Below are 19,583 nucleotides of genomic sequence, written 5' to 3' on the forward strand. Positions count from 1 at the left end.
AAAATGATCAGTTTTGAGCATAACCTTTTGATCAGTATAAAACTGTTTCAATTTTCTAGGCTATTCTGCTATAAAGTTTTATTCATTCCAAGAGTCTCCAATTAGTGTAAATCCCTTTCACTTCTTTTTTTTTTTTTTTTTCGTTACGCGGGCCTCTCACTGTTGTGGTCTCTCGCGTGGTGGAGCACAGGCTCTGGACACGCAGGCTCAGCGGCCATGGCTCATGGGCCCAGCTGCTCCGCGACACGTGGGATCTTCCCAGACCGGGGCACGAACCCGTGTCCCCTGCATTGGCAGGCGGACTCTCAACCACTGCGCCACCAGGGAAGCCCCCCTTTCACTTCTTCACACAAGTAGCTGAACACTGGTGGAGAACAACAGACAGTGCTCAGTGGTGTCACTGTACACTTATAACCTCAAATGTCAAGTGGGCGCTCAGATCTTCCTAGCAGCAAAACTACTATACACACCTATGCTTTCCCACTCTCCAAAATGAGTATTTTCATTTTCCCTCCAACCTCCTACACCACATCTCCTAATCTTCACTCTCAGCTCATGACCTTGCCTCATACTTTACTGAGGAAATGGAAGCAATCAGATAGGAACATCTTCATCTTTGCCATCAGCCAAGCTTCGAGGCTTCCTGCATCTGTATTCATATTCTCTGCCTTTCAACCCTGTTGCTAAGGGTGAAGCATCCCTGCTCCCATCTAAAGCTGACAAACCTTGCACTTGTGCTTGGGATTTCATTCCTTGCCTTCACAAGGATGTTATTATTACAGTTATCTCCCTCCCTCCTGTGTCACTGGTTTCTCCCTCTGTTCTGAATCATCCCCACCTGCATACAAACATTTTCTAGTATCTCCTTGACCTCACATTCCACTCTGGCTGCTGCTTCTAGTTTTCTCTGCTCTCATTCATAGCACACATTCTTGAGTTGTCCAGAGACATCCAACTTCTCACTTCACTTCCCCATCCTGCTCAAATGGGGCTCTGTCCAGCCTTTTCTCCTTTGACCTCTATGTTGCCTAGTCTAATGGTTGAGCTCCTGCTTTTACCTTACTTGACGGCGCAGCAACATTTAATACGATAACTGTACTTTTCTTCTTGAAATGCCATCTTCTCTTGGCTTCTGTGACATGACCCTCATCTGATATTTCTTCTAGCTTCTTGGGTGCTTCTTCTCTCTCTTTGCTCGTTCTTTCATGTCAGACCACAAAGCTAAATGTTGGCATGGGCCTCCTCCTCTTTTCTATCCAACTCCAAGACTTTACATACAATCTGTATACCAATAACTCCAAAATTTCTATTTCCAGCCTGGACTCTTCCCAGAACTCCAGATTTGTATGGCTAAGAACTTACTTAGTATTTCTACCTAGACATTTAGTAGCCATTTCAAACCTAACACAGTCAGGAGACAAGCTTGATTCCATCTTTGCCCCAGTTTCATGTCCGCCTCCTCAAGCTTCTCTTCCCCCATCTTTCTCACCTCAGCAAATGGTACCATGCTTACCCAGATGCTCCAGCCAGAATCGACTTGTTACCCTTCATCCCTCTCTACTACTCTCTCATCACGCCAATCCATGAGCAAGTCTAGTCCACCTTTCCACAAAACATACCCTGAATCAGTCCACTACTCTTGGATCTACAGTAATTCCTTGTTCAAGGCCCTCTCGTTGAGCTGCCTCTCCTGGATTCCTGCAATAGCATCTCTAAATGTCTCCCTGCTTCCTATTCACACAGTAGCCACAGTGATATCTTAAGACATCCATAAGATTGGGTTGCTCCCTGCATAAAATCCACCAGTGGTTTTCTACCACACTTAGCCAAAATCTGAACTGTTTAGTCTGGATTACAACATTCAAAATCATCTGGCCTATGTCCATCTCTGATCTCATGCTACACCACTGCCCTGTCACTCAGCATCCTCCAACCACACTGGATGACGTTTGGTACCTAAAACACCACTTATTATTGCAAGAGAGACTTTTCTCCGCTGTTTCCTCTGCTCCACCTGCTCTTTTCTTTGACCTTTGTATGGCTGACCCCTTCCTGCCATTATTATCTCCTTAGAGACTCTTCTCACCAATCAATATTTTATGTATTTGTTTATTCATATTTCGTGGAATCTGCAATCTACAACATAGGAAATGCTCAATAAATATTTTAAAATAGATGAATAGATGGAATTTAAAACACTATTTTTATGATACCAGGTGTCAACTATCATTATTGTTAGTAACAATAAATAACAATAGCAATGATACCTTACACTTATTGAGTGATTACTATATGCCAGGTACCATTCTAAGTACTTCACATATATTACTTCATCCCCCAGCAGCCCTACCAGGTAGTTACCATTATTATTCCCATTTAAAAAAATTAATTAATTTCCCCCATTTTATACATAGGAAACTGAGGCATGGAAAGGTTATATGATTTGCCTAAGGTCAAAAAGCTAAGAAACGGCAAAGCCAGGATTCAATCAGGTAGACTAATTTTAGGGCCTCCATGATTAACTACTTAATATTTTGTTATTATTATAGTTAGCAACATCGGTAATGCTAAACAGCATTAATTGAACATCTATTATGTGCCAGGCACGTAGCCTTTTTACTTTGGTTAATTTAATCCTCACAACAAAAGGCTTATGAGGTAGTGTTACTATACTCATTTTATAGATGCAGAAGGAGAGTCAAAGAAGCTAAATTTCTAGCTCAAGGTCGGGCAGCAAATGAGTAGCATAGCCAGGATTCCAACCCAGCTGTGACTCCAAATCCTTGTTTATTCTCCTATACTACATGCCCCCATTTTCCCCATGAAGAATAAAATTTTTCCCCATGGTCCATAAACCACAGACTCGAGGGGACTCCTGCCGATTCTGGGAAGGTCTTTCACAGTTGCAGTTTCCTCATCTCTTCTGTTCATTCAACAAACATTTAAATTGTCTGACAGGAGCTGATGCACGGTTAAACATGGAGAGGACTCCATAATTCTCAGTGTGCTAGCAGGTTTCCTTGTTTAGTCTATTCTCACCTGTGAAGAAACTTCTCATAGGTCTGGCGGAAGGCGAACCCTGCCCGCCGCACCCTCACGTTTTCCAGGAGTCCAAGATACTCTACTTGATGCCGGCAGCGTTCATCGTCAAAGATCTGTGGGGACTTCTTGTCGTTAGGTTTGATGCAACGTACATAATATGGTTCCTAAAGAAATGAATCGGCAAATGATAAGTTTCACTGGAGAAAAATCCCAGACTAAAGACACTGACATGTCATTAGTGTTAGCTGTGTCAAATTAAGCTCTGTGACTCTCATTTCTCAGGCATAGACTTATAAAAAAAATTCTTCCTTTCCCTTCAACTTAAATTTCCCTTCAATTAAATGCCTGGAAATTCTCAGGCATTCAGTTAAAATTTTGTATTATTATATTTTAGGACTCATCAGGAATAGTAGAAAGGGGGTAAAGCTAGGGTGTAAACAATTGAGACATGTAAACATCAAGTTTTTGTGTATTTACAGAAACATGATTAAAAGTAACAGAAGGAGTAATTTAATAGAAAGAGGCAGAAGCTGTGGTAAAAATGCACTGTTGAAGAATGTAAAATAATTGGCACAGCCCTGGTACATACTAAGTGTTCCTTTCACCTTTGAATCATTTCAGTCCTTCAAACTGGAATAGCTTCTTCGGAATATCAGTGCTTTTACGTGCCTAAAAGGAGCAAAGATAAATCTTCCCTGGAGAAAGACTACATAAACTTGGGCCTCCAATTATTTCTATAAACAGTTTTGCAAATTTAATGTTTGGAACAAAGTAAGTTAACCAGATATATAAGGAGCCAAGATAACATGAATTAGAAATAGCAAAACAACATACAAAATAAAAAGATCTGTAAGGGTCCAGATATTGGAGTTATCAAATAGAAATATTAAAACAACTATGCTTAGCATGTTCAAGATGACAAAAGACAATATTGAGAATTTTTTTAGACAACCAGAAACTATAAAAAAGAACCAAACCAACTGGAAAACCTAGGACTTAAAAATACAATAATGGAAATTAAGAACTCAGTGGATCAGTAGAAGAGTAGATTAGAAATTGGTGAAGAAAAAAATTAGTAAACTAGAAGGAAGGTGAGAAGAATTTTCCCAGAATGGATCATGGAGATGGAAAATAAAGAAGAGAGGTTAAGAGGCACACAAGACACCGTAAAGTGGTCTAAGTAACTGGAGTCCCAAAGGGAGGAGACAGAAGGGGCAGAAGCAATATTTGAAGAGCTAATAGCCAAGAGCTTTGTAAAACCGATGAAAAACAATTAAGCTGTAACAAACTGAAGAAGTCCTACAAACTGCAAGCAAGATTTAAAAAGAAAAATGTACACCTAGGTACATCAGTTAAACTTCTGAAAACCAAAGAAGGGCAGCCAGAAGAAAAAAGGCTGACTACCTAAAGGAGCAACAAATAGACTGACAGCTGACTTCTCAAAAGAAAATATGGAATCCAGAAGACAGATGAGTATTGTCTGTGAAATGCCTAAAGAACTGCCAATGTAGAATTTCACACCCAGCAAAAACGTTCTTCAAGAAGGGAAACAGCATAAAATATTTCCAGAATTTGTCAACATCAGGCCTCAGATATAACAGGATGAAGTTCAGGCAGAAGAAGAATGGTCCAAGAGGAAGCTCGGTGATACAGAAAGAGGAAAAAAGAAGTAATAAATGAGTAAATCTAAACAGATATTGCCTATTCCTAGTAGTAATAATAATGATGATGATGATGTCATCATCTTACTGGCTATATATATATATATATATATATATAAATAAATATTTATAAGTACATGACCAAAAGCGCGCATAAGCTGGGAGGAAGACAAATGGAATTAAGATGTTTTATGGCCCTTGCATTGTCCAGGAAGGAGGTAAAAGCACCCAATAAGATTAGATTTCTATAATCCAGAATGACATTGTAATAACTTGAGTAACCACCAAAACAATATTATAATGTAAATCTTCCAAAATAATAACGTGAATAAATGTAGTAATAAAAAATCATTGCAATACTGAGTGGTAGTGTGTGTGTGGGGGAGGCAGTGCAAGGAAAGGATGCCTCCCTAGGTTTAACTAAACATTCTGACTCAAAAGACTTACAGCCCGCACTTGGCAGGAGTCTACCCAGGAGGACAAGAACATGGCTTGCCAGCAGGCATGTCAAGGTCGTGCAGCGGTCCATACCGCAGTCAGGTAATAGCTTGGGCACAATAAGATGAGGTCCGTGTCAGACAGATGTGGGAAGTGCCCTTGGTTTAAAAGCCTCATGCCCCATAGGATTCAATATCTCTTGTAACAACTCTAATGACATAGCTTCCAGGGTCCTTGAAAGGGACATGCCTAATACATGAGTCATCACACTCAGGAAGCCAAGAGTATGTCATCCCCACCAGACAATTATCATTCTCCCAGTACAGGTGCAATTTACCAATAGGGGTAATTTTTATCTTAAGTGATGTTGCCTAGTAATATAGTTGATATACATCATACTAGGTTAACAGGGGAACAGAGCTAGAAATTTAACTGAGGTTATCAAGCAGAAGGAATAGAATTTTGTTTACCTTTTGCCCACAGTAATCAATCAAAAAGATTAGGAAGCAAAGAAAAAGAAATATACAAGAGACAAACAGAAAGCACTAATGAGATGGTTGATTTAAATACAACATACGATAGCTACGTTAAGAGTAAATGAACTGGGCTTCCCTGGTGGCACAGTGGTTGAGAATCCGCCTGCCAACGCAGGGGACACGGGTTCAAGCCCTGGTCTAGGAAAATTCCACATGCGCGGAGCAACTAAGCCCATGCGCCACAACTACTGAGCCTGCACTCTAGAGCCTGCGAGCCACAACAACTGAAGCCCGCACGCCTAGAGTCCGTGCTCCGCAACAAGAGAAGCCACCACAATGAGAAGCCCGTGCACCACAACAAAGAGTAGCCCCCGCTCGCCGCAACTAGAGAAAGCCTGCACACAGCAACGAAGACCCAACGCAGGCAAGAATAAATAAAATAAACTTATTAAAAAAAAGAATAAATGAACTAAATGATTTATTTGAAAGACAAAGATGGTCAGAAGGGATAAACAACAAAACTAACTATATGCTATTTATGAGGGACAAACTTGAAACATAAGGATATGGAAAGGTTGAAAGTAAAAGGGGGGAAAAGGATAGACCATGCAAGCCCTGGCCAAAAGAAAAGCTGCTTTTAACTTTTTTATTCATGCAAAGCTGACTTTAAGGCAAAAAGCAATATAAAGACATTTCATAGTGATACGTGACTCAAACACTAGGAAGATATAACAGTTCTAACTTGAATAAGCCTAATAAATTCTCAAAATATTTGAAGCAAAAATGGAAGGTACAACAAGAAGTAGACAAGTTCAGAATCAAAGGAGGTTTTATCACACGTTTCAGCACTGACAAAACAAAGTAATTAGTAAGAATGCAGAAACATTGGACAATAATAATATGACTAGCAAACTAATGGATGTGTATAGAATATTAAATGCAAATAATTTTAACACATAAACAAAACATATAATGAAAACTTCACAAATTTCTAAGGACTGAAATCACACAGAGTCTATCCTCTGATCAAATGAGATTACACTAGAAATCAAGAGCAAGAAGATAATTAGAAAATCTTATACGACTGGAAATTAAGAAATATACTTCTAAATTACCCTCGGGTCCAAAAGAAAATTACAGTATGAATTAGAAAATATTTTGAACTCAATAATTTATGCAATCATGTGGGCAAAGCAATCTTAGTGTAAGGTATCATTTGAGTAGTGTAAGTAACTTCACTAAACAGAAACCAGTTGAATGGAATTTTACCAGTATTGACTGATTATGCACAGGAAGTGGTAACACTGGAATAGACACTTCATGACCAGCTAAGGGGTGGGGGGATGCCCTTTCATCCCGGTTAGTAACATAAAAACCTTCAGATAAGGAAGCCAGTGGAAATGCTTTCTCTATATTTAATCAGCATTCTGTTTCAATTTATAAACACCGCCTCCTCTCTCCTTTGTAAATATCCAGGTTGACTCAACCTAAGAAATCCTAAATTTGACAAATTCTAAGTGTCTTATTAAGGTTAAATTCCCAAAGTTGACAGTGATCTTATTATCTTGCACTTACAAACCTGTTTCTCCATTTTTGTGAAAAACATCCTTTGCCAAAGTACACCAATCAGTATATGTATTAGGCAGAAGATACCTGATTTAGATAGATATTCATCTATTGATATTTAACATGTGTTGAACAGTATCAAATAGAGTCAAAAGCAAATTCAAGTTCATTTAATAATCTACTGACTGTTCAGAGTGCTTTATGAGGTATCAAGAAGTATATAAAATTAGTAGAAGTCATTCTTTAGATTCAAAAGGCTTATCTAGGTGGCGATAAGACATGCATTTAAAAACACTGTGTGCTATAGTTAATAATACTGTATTGTATATTTGAAAGCTGCTGAGAGAGTAAATCTTAAAAGTTCTCATCACAGGGGAAAAAAAGTGTAACTGTGCATGGTGATGGATGTTAATTAGACTTATTGTGGTGATCATTTTGCAAAATATGCAAATATTGAATCATTATGTTGTACATCTGAAACTGATATACTGTTGTATGTCAATTGTATGTATGTCAATAAAATAAATAAATAAAATATTTAAAAGTACAACAAAACAAAACCACTGTGTGGACTCTGAGAAAATGCACTTCTGGTGATGGAGGACTAGGCAATTCATATCAACCTTCCTGAGGAAGTCACTGAAAAAAAGTGCTACACAAAATATGGGGAGAGGGGAGAAATCTCAATGCATCAAGAGCTGATAACATAGCCGAGATGAGAGTAAGACTAAAGTCCAGAGGGGTGTCTTAGAGGCAACCGTCGATCTGGAGAGGCAGCCGTGAGGCTGAGCACAGCTGCTGACAGTCTGTGGGGTTCAGGGGATGAAAGCTGGAACTTGAGACCTTGGATGCAGAACTACACGTTGGTCTGGAATCCTGAAGAGCTAAGCCTGGGAGTTAAAGGTGAATGGAAAATAGTCTGGCACTTTCAGGGATGGGAGGCAGCTCACTGCTGAGCCACTACAGGTCCTGAAATTGGATTAAGGTTCCAGAATGTCAGAATTTGCCTGATGTATCTTTTTAAATGTAAACTTTCAACTTTTCTGTTATGATTAGATGTCATTAATAAGTGGCAATGTATCTGTATTCTTTTTCTTTAATCTGATTTGATAGTTTTTCTCCATTTATATTCACTGTAATTACTAATATATTTGGATTTATTTCTACCATCTTTATTTGTCCCAGCTTTCCTATGTTATTTTGTCTCCTCTTTCCTATGTTTTTTAAGACTAATGATTTTTTTCTCATTCTGGCTTCCCCCACCCCCAACCACTAGTTTGGAAGTTATAAACTCATTTCTATTCTTTCAATGACTACACTAGAAAATTTTATATGTATTTATAACTCATGAGATATATATATACCAATACTTTTGGTATTGGTGTATATATATAACCAATACTTTTATCCTTTTCCTGAACAACCAAGGACCTTAAACAGTTGAATTATAATCACCCACCCTTCCAATTTATATGCTATTGTTGTTGTGCTACTTAGCTCTAACCTGTATTTTTAATCCAATAAAATATTATTTTACAGAGTCAGCTTATTTATATGCACCCACATATTTCCCAATTTCTTTGCTCTTCATTTTGCATTTCAGACTTTCATTCAGTAATCAGACATCCTCCTATCTGACATATATCTTTTAGAATTTCCTTTACTGTGGTTCTAACTCTCTTTTTATTTTTCAGAAAGATTCTTTGTTGTGTCTCTGTTCTTGAAAAATATGAATTCTCTTGGTATAGAATTCTGGTTTAGTTATTTTCTCTTCAAAGCTAATCTGCTTTTAAGGTATTTTCTTCATCTTTGGTATTCTGGGGTTTCACTAGGTGCTTGGGAGCAGATTTCTTTTAATTTTTCCAGCTCGGGATACACTGGACTTCCTGACCCTGTAGAGTGGTGTCTTTCATCATTCTTGAAATTCTTTTTTCTTTTCCTTCTACCATTCTACCCATTCTCTCCTCTCCTTGTTTGACTCTGGTTAGATGCATGTTAGACCTTTTCATTTTATCTTCCATGTCTCTTAATGTGTCTCTTATAAGTTTAATTTATTGGTCTCTTTAAGTGGGATTCTGGATAATTTCTTCAATTGTTTCTTTCATTTCCCTATTCTCTCTTCAGCTTTGTCTAAACTAATGTTAAACCTTTCCACTGAGTTTTAATTATTTAGTTTTTATTTCTATCAATTGCCTAGTTACCTGCTCTCAATTACTAGTTCTCATATTTTTAGGCCTTTCATTTCTTTTTTTTTTTTTTTTTTGCGGTACGTGGGCCTCTCACTGCTGTGGCCTCTCCCGCTGCAGAGCACTATGAACTCCTTATTTTCCTTAGAACTCCATCTGTGGAAGTTCTTTAAGGTCTGGAATGAAGGTGGTTCCCTTACCTTGCTTCCATCAGATGCCTGGGGGCAATACCAGACCTGAATTGACCAGGCTTGAGCCTTTTCAGGCCACCCAGGTAGTGTGAATTTGGACTGCAAATCTCATAAAAGCTGGCTTACAATTATAAATTCTCAGGGGATGGTCACCTACCCTGCTTGGCTCAGTGCCAAGGACCAAGACAGGCAGTTTTCCTTTCAGATAATGAGGGGTTATTTCTAGCTCATTCTAGAGGTAGCTCTCTGAGGAGGCAGCCCTCTGGAGACCCACCGTTGTGTGTGTGCGTGTGTTTGTGTGTGTACATATGTGTGAGTATGCATGTGGTTTGTGGTCCCTTGTTAGTCACCCTACTCTGGGCAGGCCCTGGGCTTCCCTCCAAGGACCAGCCTTGGATACCTATACTCAAAGTCACCCACTTCAACAGATGCTGAGAGGGTGAAAGCAGCTCTGGTGCTCTAGTTATTTTTCCCTTCATTCAGTTAATTTCTGCCTTCACTCAGCACCAGGCCTGCATATTCTTTGCTTTCTTGTTAGTTCATGACCGTATTCAGGAAGCTGGTTTTCATAACTTACCAATTTTTGGTTGCTCTCAGTTGGTTTTAGGGGGTGTTTTGTTCACCCTGTTGCTGGAAAATGCATTACTTACATGTATTTTAAAAATCTTCATGTTGATGTTCCTAGGTGAAAATCATCTCTAATTTCATTTTTTCATGTTAACCTTGTACCAAGGTAATATTAAGTTCATAAAATGAATTGGGTAGTGGCCTCTCTTCTTCCCTTCCTTGAAAACAGGAAACAGTGTATGTATGATAGGAATTACTGGCTCCCTGAAGGATCTGTAAGACCTACCTGTAACACCATCTGGGCCTGAAGTTCTTGGCAGAATTGGGGGAAGGCAGACTTCTGATTAGTGATTCAGAATCTTTAAATTTATTCAGGCTTTCTATTTCTTCTTGAGTTAATTTTGATAACATTTTCCCAGAAAACTAATTTTTCAAATTCACTGGCATACAGTTGTTCATAATATTCTGATACTTTCAAAAATCTCTGCAGTATATAAAGTTGTATCATTTTTTCATTCTTAACATTATCTTCTCTTTTTAAAATAAGTTTTTTAAAGGTCTATTTGATTAATTTTTTGATTACTTTTAGTTTTTGCTATTTAAAAATTATTTTCTTAATTTTTTTCTTTAGATTTTCTTTGGATTTCCTTTTCTGGCTTCTTAAGTTGAAGTTAACTCATTTACTTTCAGTCTTCCTTGTTTTTTTTTGTTGTTATTGTTTTTTTAAATAAAGGCATAACAAGTAGACCACTTTAGGAGTATTTTTAAGTTCCCAAGCAGATTAAAAAAAAAAACCTTTTTTAATGCTGATTTTCATTTCATTTGCTGTGAGGATGGAGATGCATCTATATATACATTTGTTACAACAGTTGAGACTTCTTTTGTGATCTAGCATGTGGTCAATTCTTGTAAATGTTGCATGTATACCTGAAAGGAATATGTATTTCTTATCCCCTGGGTATAGAGATCTTTTGATCTATTAGATAAAGTTTAAATTTGGCTGCTGCACTCTTACTAAGGTTTTTGCTTGATCTGTTTCTGGTAGAGTTGGTTTAAAATCTCCCTCTGGGACTGTGGACCTGTCAATTTTGCCTTTTACATTTTTTTCAGGTTCTTTTTTTTTTTTTTTTTTGCTTTATAGAGTTCAAGTACCATCATGGCTGTGCTGTTAGGTAGCTAGTTCAAAATGGCTTTATTGAGTATTTTCATTTTATTATGATAGTCTCTTTATCTGTAATAATAACTTTTTTCCCTTAAGTTCTATGTTTTTTCACATTAATATTGCTTTCACCAGGTTTTTTTTTGGGGGGGCTTGATATATCTTTACCCACCTTTTTGTTCTTAATCTTTCTGCATAGTGTCAACTAGGTAGCTCCTATAAACAACATGGCAAAACCTTGGTGTTACTGCAGATTCAGTTCTAGACCATGGCAATAACATGAATACTGCAATAGGCTAAGTCACACGAATTTTCTGGTTTACCAGTGCATATAAAAGTTATGTTTACATGACACTATAGTCTATTAAGTGTGCAATAGAATTATGCCTAAAAAAAAACAACACCTGAATTAAAAATACTTTATTGCTAAAAAACGCTAACCATCACCTAAGCCTTCAGCGAGTCATAGATCATCAAAGAGCACTGGTCACAGATCACCATAGCAAATACAACAATAAAGAAAATGTTGGAAATACTGCAAGAATTACCAAACTGTGACACAGAGATACAAGTGAGAAAATGCTGCTGGGAAAATGCTGCTGGTAAACTTACTTGTTGCAGGGTTGCCACAAAACTTCAATGTGTAAAAAATGACGCACTATCTGTGAATTGCAATAAAACAAGATATGCCTGTACCTGGATTTTCCACCTATCCAGTCTGTTTAGTCTATTTACATTTATGGTGAGTACCAATTAATTAGATTTATTTCTATCATGTATGTATTTTCTAAATGTAACATTTTTCCTTTGTTTCTGCCCTGCCCACCTTCCTGTCTTCTATTAGACTGATAGGTTGTCTCTATTCTTTTGCTTGTCCCTACTCTCTCCCTCGTTCCCCCACCTCACACAGCCTGGGGAGCTGTAGCAGAGACTGTTAGACTCGTTGCCTACCTCACACACGGTAACTTTTTTTCCTACTTCAAAACAGAAAACTTACTTCTAGCTGGGTGCACTGCTGACCAGAATAAAAAGGCACTTCCCAGCTTCCTCGGCAACTAGGTACAGCAAATGAGATGTCGCTAAAGTGCTATATGAGACTTCCAGGAAGTCTCTTTAAAAGGGAAGAGGCTCCAATTGCCATCTTGGACCCGGAGAAGGGATGCCAAGCACTAGGATGGTAGAGCAGAAAGACAGAAGGAACTTGTCTCTAATAACCTTAGAGCTGCTATAGCAGTGCTGGGATAACTTCTCCTGTACTTCATTTACAGAGAGAGAAATAAATGTCTCTCTCTTTTTTTTTTTTTTTTTGCGGTACGCGGGCCTCTCACTGTTGTGGCCTCTCCCGTTGCGGAGCACAGGCTCTGGACGCGCAGGCTCAGCGGCCATGGCTCACGGGCCCAGCCGCTCCGGGGCATGTGGGATCTTCCCGGACTGGGGCACGAACCCGTGTCCCCCGCATCGGCAGGCGGACTCTCAACCACTGCGCCACCAGGGAAGCCCTGTCTCTCTTGTTTAAGCCACTAATTTGGGGAGGGAGTGTTCAGTTGTTTAGTAGCTGAACGCAACTGGCCATACAGAAATTATAGATGGTTCTAGAATTTTTATTTAAAAATTCACATTTGACTACCAAATTTAGAAAACAAAAGTGATTCTTTTCTAGTTAATTGAACAAATCGAATATGTTTTATAAACAATATATTTATGATTAATGTATTGTATAAAATACATTTTATAAAATTCTGTGTTCAACTCTGTTTCTTGTGTCCCATGCTCTCCTTCTAGGTTCACTTTCCTTCTTGCTGGATGAGAGAGGTTGAAGCTGACATGCAGAGAGAAGCTGAGGGACAAGAGGAGGGGCCCTAAGGGTATTCTAGTCTATGCTCCTGTGTCCTTACCCCTCCCCTGCCTTTCTGGATTTTTGATTATACAAGCCTACACACTGTGCTTATCTGTTGTCACCTGGGGGCAAAGAATCCTGACGAAAAGAATAGAAAGCTACTGAATAGATGTGTTCTTGTGGCATTTGCCTAATTTATCCACAGGGAAGTAACCAAAAATAATATAGATTTAAATTTTTAGAGAGGAAGTTGATTTAAAAAAAAAAAAAGTTAAAAATGAAGAAGAAAAAATATACTGGAAAAGCACCAGAAGAGAAAGATAAAAATGAAGGCACTAAAAATAATGAGTCCCAGAATGCTGCCTAATTTATCAAACTTGTCAACAGCAGCAGTTAAGAGTAGAAATCTGTTCTTTAAGGGGAAAAAAAATCCCAGACTGAAGTTATCAAACAGTATTAGACCTCAAAGGAACAATAAAAAGCAGAAATAACTGCCAATAATACATCTTTTTTTTTATATACATCTATTTAAATACATCTATTTAAAACACCCTAAGGACAATACTTAAATACTAAACTTCCTCTTAAACCTCTATCTGGTCATGTTGTATTCAGATACAACAGAAAGACGGTATATGTTACAATTTATTTCAAGATTTTTTTTTTTAAGCCAGGCCCTGTCTTCAGCACAGGGCTGAAGTTTATTTTGTCAGGCATATACTATACCTGTAGTATACTGCTTTTTTTTTTTTTTTAAAGATCTGACTAAGACTTTCCCATTAATGACTACAGTAGGATAAAAGGCCCAAATTTAAGAAGAGCATTTCATCTGGGACACAAACAACTGTTTTACCAAGCCATGTTAAAAAACAAACAAAACAGGATTAAGAATTCTATTGTAACACTCACTTTCAATATGTTCTTCAATTTGATTTACTATAATCACCTACCAAGTAAAGCACACACACATTCTCTATAACATACATCAAGAGGGAATCTATGAAATGAAATGGATATTTAAAAAAGACAGTAATTACCTTTGATGCAAGGTTGTCTACTAAAGCAATCATAGAATTCTTAAATAAGGTGGCGGCAGTCAGAGGTCTCTTGGTCACCTCTGTAATGCTCAGTTTGCCTTCGGGCCACATATTCTTCAGCACGGGATTTGAACTGAGAAGCACAGAAAGAGTGGTTTGAATGCTACATTCATATAAGCTGAATATGAATTGCTAAGCAATCCTGTTGAACTGTATCCTGGGAGCCACGATTGCATTGCAGACAGAACTCACAAGCCCTGATTGGAAAAATGATTCCATCCAGAAAATTAGGCTGAGAGTATAATTACAGATACTGCACCACAGAGTGAGATGTGTCCAAACGAGACCACATTTGAAAAATTCTTTAAACTTCTTTAACGTGACCTCGATGTTATTATTATGCAGGATCCTCAAATGGTTGCATAGCTCTGATACCATATACCTAAAATAAAATGGTTTTGGCGGTCGTTAAAAGAATGAGAACAAACCACTAGTAGGAAAACAATCCTCAATGTCATGGGCAGAAGTCATGAAAGAGAAAGCATCTTTTAATTGAAACAAATATTCATACAGTATAGGTCACAGAAAGCCAGGTCTTTCAAAAAACACAGATAGGAATAGAAAATAACCACTTTTACATTGTCATCTAGTAAATCCCTTTACTGCAGCTGAATTATGAACACATTTATAGGTAGCACCGGCAGTTACAATATTTTATTGATGTGACACTAAGACGGCTGCAATCCAATTCTTAAAGTTACTTGAGGCCAGTTTTCAGGCTAAAAATGATATACTGTATTCTTTATTTGCCTCAGTGGAGACATTTTTATAAACATGTACAGTGGTCTCGGCTCTGATTTTCTTCCTGTTTCATTTTGGGTGCTTTTGATTTTTTAAAAATTTTTATTAGAGTATAGTTGATTTACAATGTTGCGTTGGGACTGACATATACGCACTACTATATATAAAACAGATAACTAATAAGGAGCTACTGTATAGCACAGGGAACTCTAATCAATACTCTGTAATGACCCATATGGGAAAAGAACCTAAAAAAGAGTAGATGTATGTACATGTGTAACTGATTCACTTTGCTGTACACCTGAAACGAACACAACATTGGGTGCTTTTGATTTTAAAGTAATTGGAACTCGAAATGTTGCTTGCATCCTGGAAACTTTTCTCTCGTCAGAATTTCTTTTTTCTTTTAATTGGGGATTGAGAATAGAAAAGACCTAACATGGATTTTTTTTTTTTCTGTCTTTACTGCTGCCATCATTTTGCCCACTTTTCTTTTCCTGATATAAAACTGAGAAAATTGAGTTGGTTCCCCAAACACCTAGTAAATTTCTGTACAAAAAGGCTCTAAATAATAGCAGCAAACTGCCAGAATGGATGACAAGAGTGAGGAAGATAAACGGTGAGGTGAAGACTGACTGTGTCTGTGAATGAAGGCAGAAAAAGAAAAACAGTCCTAACCCTCGCCATTGCCAGCAAGCTGGGACAACTACCATCAAAAGTGGCTATAGGGCTTCCCTGGTGGCGCAGTGGTTGAGAGTCCGCCTGCCGATGCAGGGGACACGGGTTCGTGCCCCGGTCTGGGAAGATCCCACATGCCGCGGAGCGGCTGGGCCTGTGAGCCATGGTCACTGAGCCTGCGCGTCCAGAGCCTGTGCTCCGCGGCGGGAGAGGCCACAACAGTGAGAGGCCCGCGTACCGCCAAAAAAAAAAAAAAAAAAAAAGTGGCTATAAAATAATGCATGATCTGTGGTTCATGGACCCAGTTTTATTACCTTCTACTCCTATTCCATAATTTTCCAATGATACACGTATCAATAAAAATGACCACATAGGGCTTCCCTGGTGGCGCAGTGGTTGAGAGTCCGCCTGCCGATGCGGGGGACACAGGTTCGTGCCCCGGCCTGGGAAGATCCCACATGCCGCGGAGCGGCTGGGCCCGTGAGCCATGGCCGCTGAGCCTGCGCGTCCGGAGCCTGTGCTCCACAACGGGAGAGGCCACAGCAGTGAGAGGCCTGCGTACAGCAGCAAAAAAAAAAAAAAAAAAGACCACATAAATGTTTATTGCTTTTCCTTAACTTTTCCATTTCAATCTTTAGCAGAGAGAGAACTTGAGGCAATGGTTCTCAACCTTTAGTGCCCACAATGCCTGGATGCCTTCCTAACACCTCTGGAATAGAATTTCCAGAAACTAGAGCGTGTGCACTTTGAAAATCCTGATGCACATCAAAGACAGAAAATCACTGGCTTTTCTGCCCTCAGTTGCACCTTACTCCCTTTCGGTCTTGTTTCAGACACTACCTTGTAAGTGAAGGGAGGGGGGAATGTTGAGAATGAAGGAAATAAAATGTTTATTATTATTACACTATTAAACAGTAGAACTGATGCATAATGAATCAAAACAGACACATACAATTGTTTTAAAGAAAAAGAACTTTCAGGCCAGTAAGTCAAGATACTTTTCAAACTTATTTAAAAGAAACTTTCCCTTAAAAGGGAAGCTCATTTATCCAGAAACCCAGTACATATAACAGATAAGGCGGAACTTAGCTGGCTAACGAGAGAGTGGTAAAGAGCGATCTGTGCACCTCGCATGCCACCTGCTTGCTCCTTGCCTCCTTCCCTTTATATATACACACACATGCATGTGCTGCACACATGCACGGATACTCTACAGAACTAGAGGTCCAGGGATTACTCTTTAAACAGATATAAAGAAAGAAAGGATTGAATTTGGAAAGGTCATTTAGCCATGGAAGCATCGAAAAGGCAAAGGTAGCCCATCTAAACACCATCTAGAAGGATGGTTTTAACCAAAATAATTGCAAGACTTTCCATCCCCCTGGCAAGGCCTTTCCTACTACGGAGATATATACAAGTTGCAATGAACAGACTTTTAAATGTTTTTATACCTTTGGCAAGACCATCCCTGTTGTGAAATGGATTCATCTTAGACTGATGCCCTTAATTGTTGGATTTATCTAAGTTCCTTTGTTCTGATTCCAGGCTTACCAAGCAATTAAGCATTCTATAGGTGATATTTTTCACGCTCAGTTAACAGAGTTCTGTTTGACTTCCCAGGCAGGTTTTCCAATAGGGAAGAAGAGCCTGTTATCCCCATGCAAGTGTTCCATACCATGAGACCGTTAGATTGTCCACTGGAAATAAACCTGCTCGCTGGTCTGTTTCTGCATTGGTCCTGTGAGCTGGGGGTTACGTGAATCCACCACTAGAAGGTGCAGCTGTTCTCTGTGAGCTGCACCTCTGGGCTGTGATAATTCAAGAAGGTAACCAATGCCACCCTGTGCAGCCTCCTGGTACACAGCCTGCTGCCTTCCCCGGGCAACACACCCTGACTTTGTCACTGGCCGACTGAGGCCGTTTTTCCGATTTGACTTTTTGACATTTTCTACACACAGAGCAACGCCAGACTCTTTGATTTCTCTCTCAAAATGGGTGCATCTTACCTGATAAACCGAGCATTGAAACTTCTTTCTGAAACTCTCTTCTCCCCAAACCAGCCCTTACATGGGTCCCCTCTCACATTCCCACATCTCTGTGACTTTCTAGTGGTGACGGCTCCATCTCTGCTCTTGGAGGCTTCATCCATACAGATGAACCATTTTATACCAAAACCTCTTGAAAGAACTGTTGAAACACACTTTCTCCACATTCTCATTTTCTGCATTCTCTTGCGCCCGCTTCCGTCAGACATCTTGCCTTCACGACTCTACTGAAGCCAGTGTTGTCAGGGTCCCAATGACCTTCATGTTTGCAAATCCAATGGTGAATCTTGGTCCTCATAGGACTCTGCTCTTGACAGTGTTTGACACAGTTTATCTTTTTTACTTGACCTGGCCTCCCTGACACCAGATTCCTGGCTTTCTTCCTAACTCACAGGCGTGCTCTCAGTTTCCTTTGCTAGTTCCTCTTTCCTTGCTTGACTCGAAATGGTAGAGTATCTCAGGGATTCATCTTTCAACCAACCTCTTCTCTCTTTTATTTTTTCTCTCTGCTCACCCTAGACAAACTCACCCAGGACTATGGCTTTAAATACTATCAACAGACTGGTGACCATGAACTTACATCTCTAGTCCCGCCTTTACTCTGAGCTCTAAATGCACACAAACAATCGCCTATTTGGCATTTTCAACTGGATGCCCAAAACGCACCTCCGACAAAACATATCCAAAACGAAACTCTTGATTTCCCCCCAAAATGAGCGCCTCCTCTTGTCTTTCCCACAATCAAGCATCCCTTCCCCATTGCTCAGGCATCGTCTTTGATTTCTGTTTTTCTCACATCACACACCCTATCCATCAGCAAGTCTTGCTGGCTCCACTTTCAAAACATCACCCACTCAGACCACTTCTCATCATCTCTGTAACCCCATCCATGCCTCAGCCTGGATCACTAAACGAGCCTCCTACTTGGTCTCTGCATGTCTACTCTTGCCCTTTACAGTCTGGGTTTTACACAGCGGCTCCAATGATTTCTTTAAAATAGAGATCATATCACATCATCCATTCCAATGGCTTCCCATCATGCTTGGCTCATGGACTCTTCATGAGCTGGGCCCTGTGGACCTCTCTGCAGTCATTCCCAATCGCTCTCCCCTCCCCTCACTGATTTCAGCCACACTGGCCTTCCTCCCGTCCTCAACACACCCAAGCTCGTTCCCACCTTAATGCCTTGGTGAACTAGCCCTTCTCTCTGCCTGAATGCTCTCCCTCTCTTGCCCGCCATGTTCATGGTTCACGCTCTCACTTCACTCAGGTCTCAGCTCAAATGACCCCTCTTTTAAGAAGCCTTTTCCGACCACCCTACCTGTAATGCCTCCCCGGCCCTTCCTGGTCTGTACCCTTCAATCTCTCACCTACTTTACTTTTCTTCACAGCACCTGTTACCACCTGAAAGTTCGTTGTTTTATTGTTTTATTAACTGTCATCTCCACTAGAATAAAAGACCTCAGGAGGGCAGGGGCTTTGTACCCCAAGAGCACAGAAGAAAGTGTAGCTCAGAGGTGCGCCATATACCTTGTCTGAACTACTGACCAACAGGCTGAGTAGACTTAATACATGAGCGACAACACTTTAATCCAAAAGGAGCAGCTGGCTAGGAAGCTTCTCTTCTTCGTAGGCCTTCTTTCCAAGGTATCCGTACTGGGTGTGAACTTGCTCTCCTCTGCCTGGTTTTATTTCTCCACAGATCTTTCCCATTTTCTTGGATTGTGAGAAGATTCTGACCACTCAGGATCTATCACCACTGACACCACAGCCACTCTGATATTAGGGTGGTCGCTTGGCTGGAGACACTACAAAGACACTACAGTGGGAATCTGAGTATGTAAAGCTTTCGGCTGGGCCAGAGGTTATTTGACACTCTCCCATGGCCACTGGCCTGGC

At 39.7% G+C, this 19,583-nt stretch overlaps 1 protein-coding gene across 7 annotated transcripts in view; it reads right to left on the reverse strand.

The window, feature by feature from the left end:
- Positions 1 to 19,583, reverse strand: part of MYO1D (myosin ID) — a 348,947-nt gene that overhangs the window by 199,982 nt on the left and 129,382 nt on the right. For all 7 annotated transcript variants that reach the window (XR_009537509.1, XM_060133821.1, XM_060133826.1 and 4 more), the window contains 2 exons: positions 14,161 to 14,293; positions 3,040 to 3,206 (listed from right to left, as the gene is read on the reverse strand). Coding sequence is in view for 6 of the 7 variants with exons in the window: in XM_060133821.1 (XP_059989804.1) it covers positions 3,040 to 3,206; positions 14,161 to 14,293 (300 nt within the window). In the remaining variant the exon portion in view is untranslated. The remainder of the gene's footprint in view (positions 1 to 3,039; positions 3,207 to 14,160; positions 14,294 to 19,583) is intronic.

The sequence above is a fragment of the Lagenorhynchus albirostris genome, chromosome 20 (assembly GCF_949774975.1).
Source record: "Lagenorhynchus albirostris chromosome 20, mLagAlb1.1, whole genome shotgun sequence".
Classification (NCBI taxonomy): domain Eukaryota; kingdom Metazoa; phylum Chordata; class Mammalia; order Artiodactyla; family Delphinidae; genus Lagenorhynchus; species Lagenorhynchus albirostris.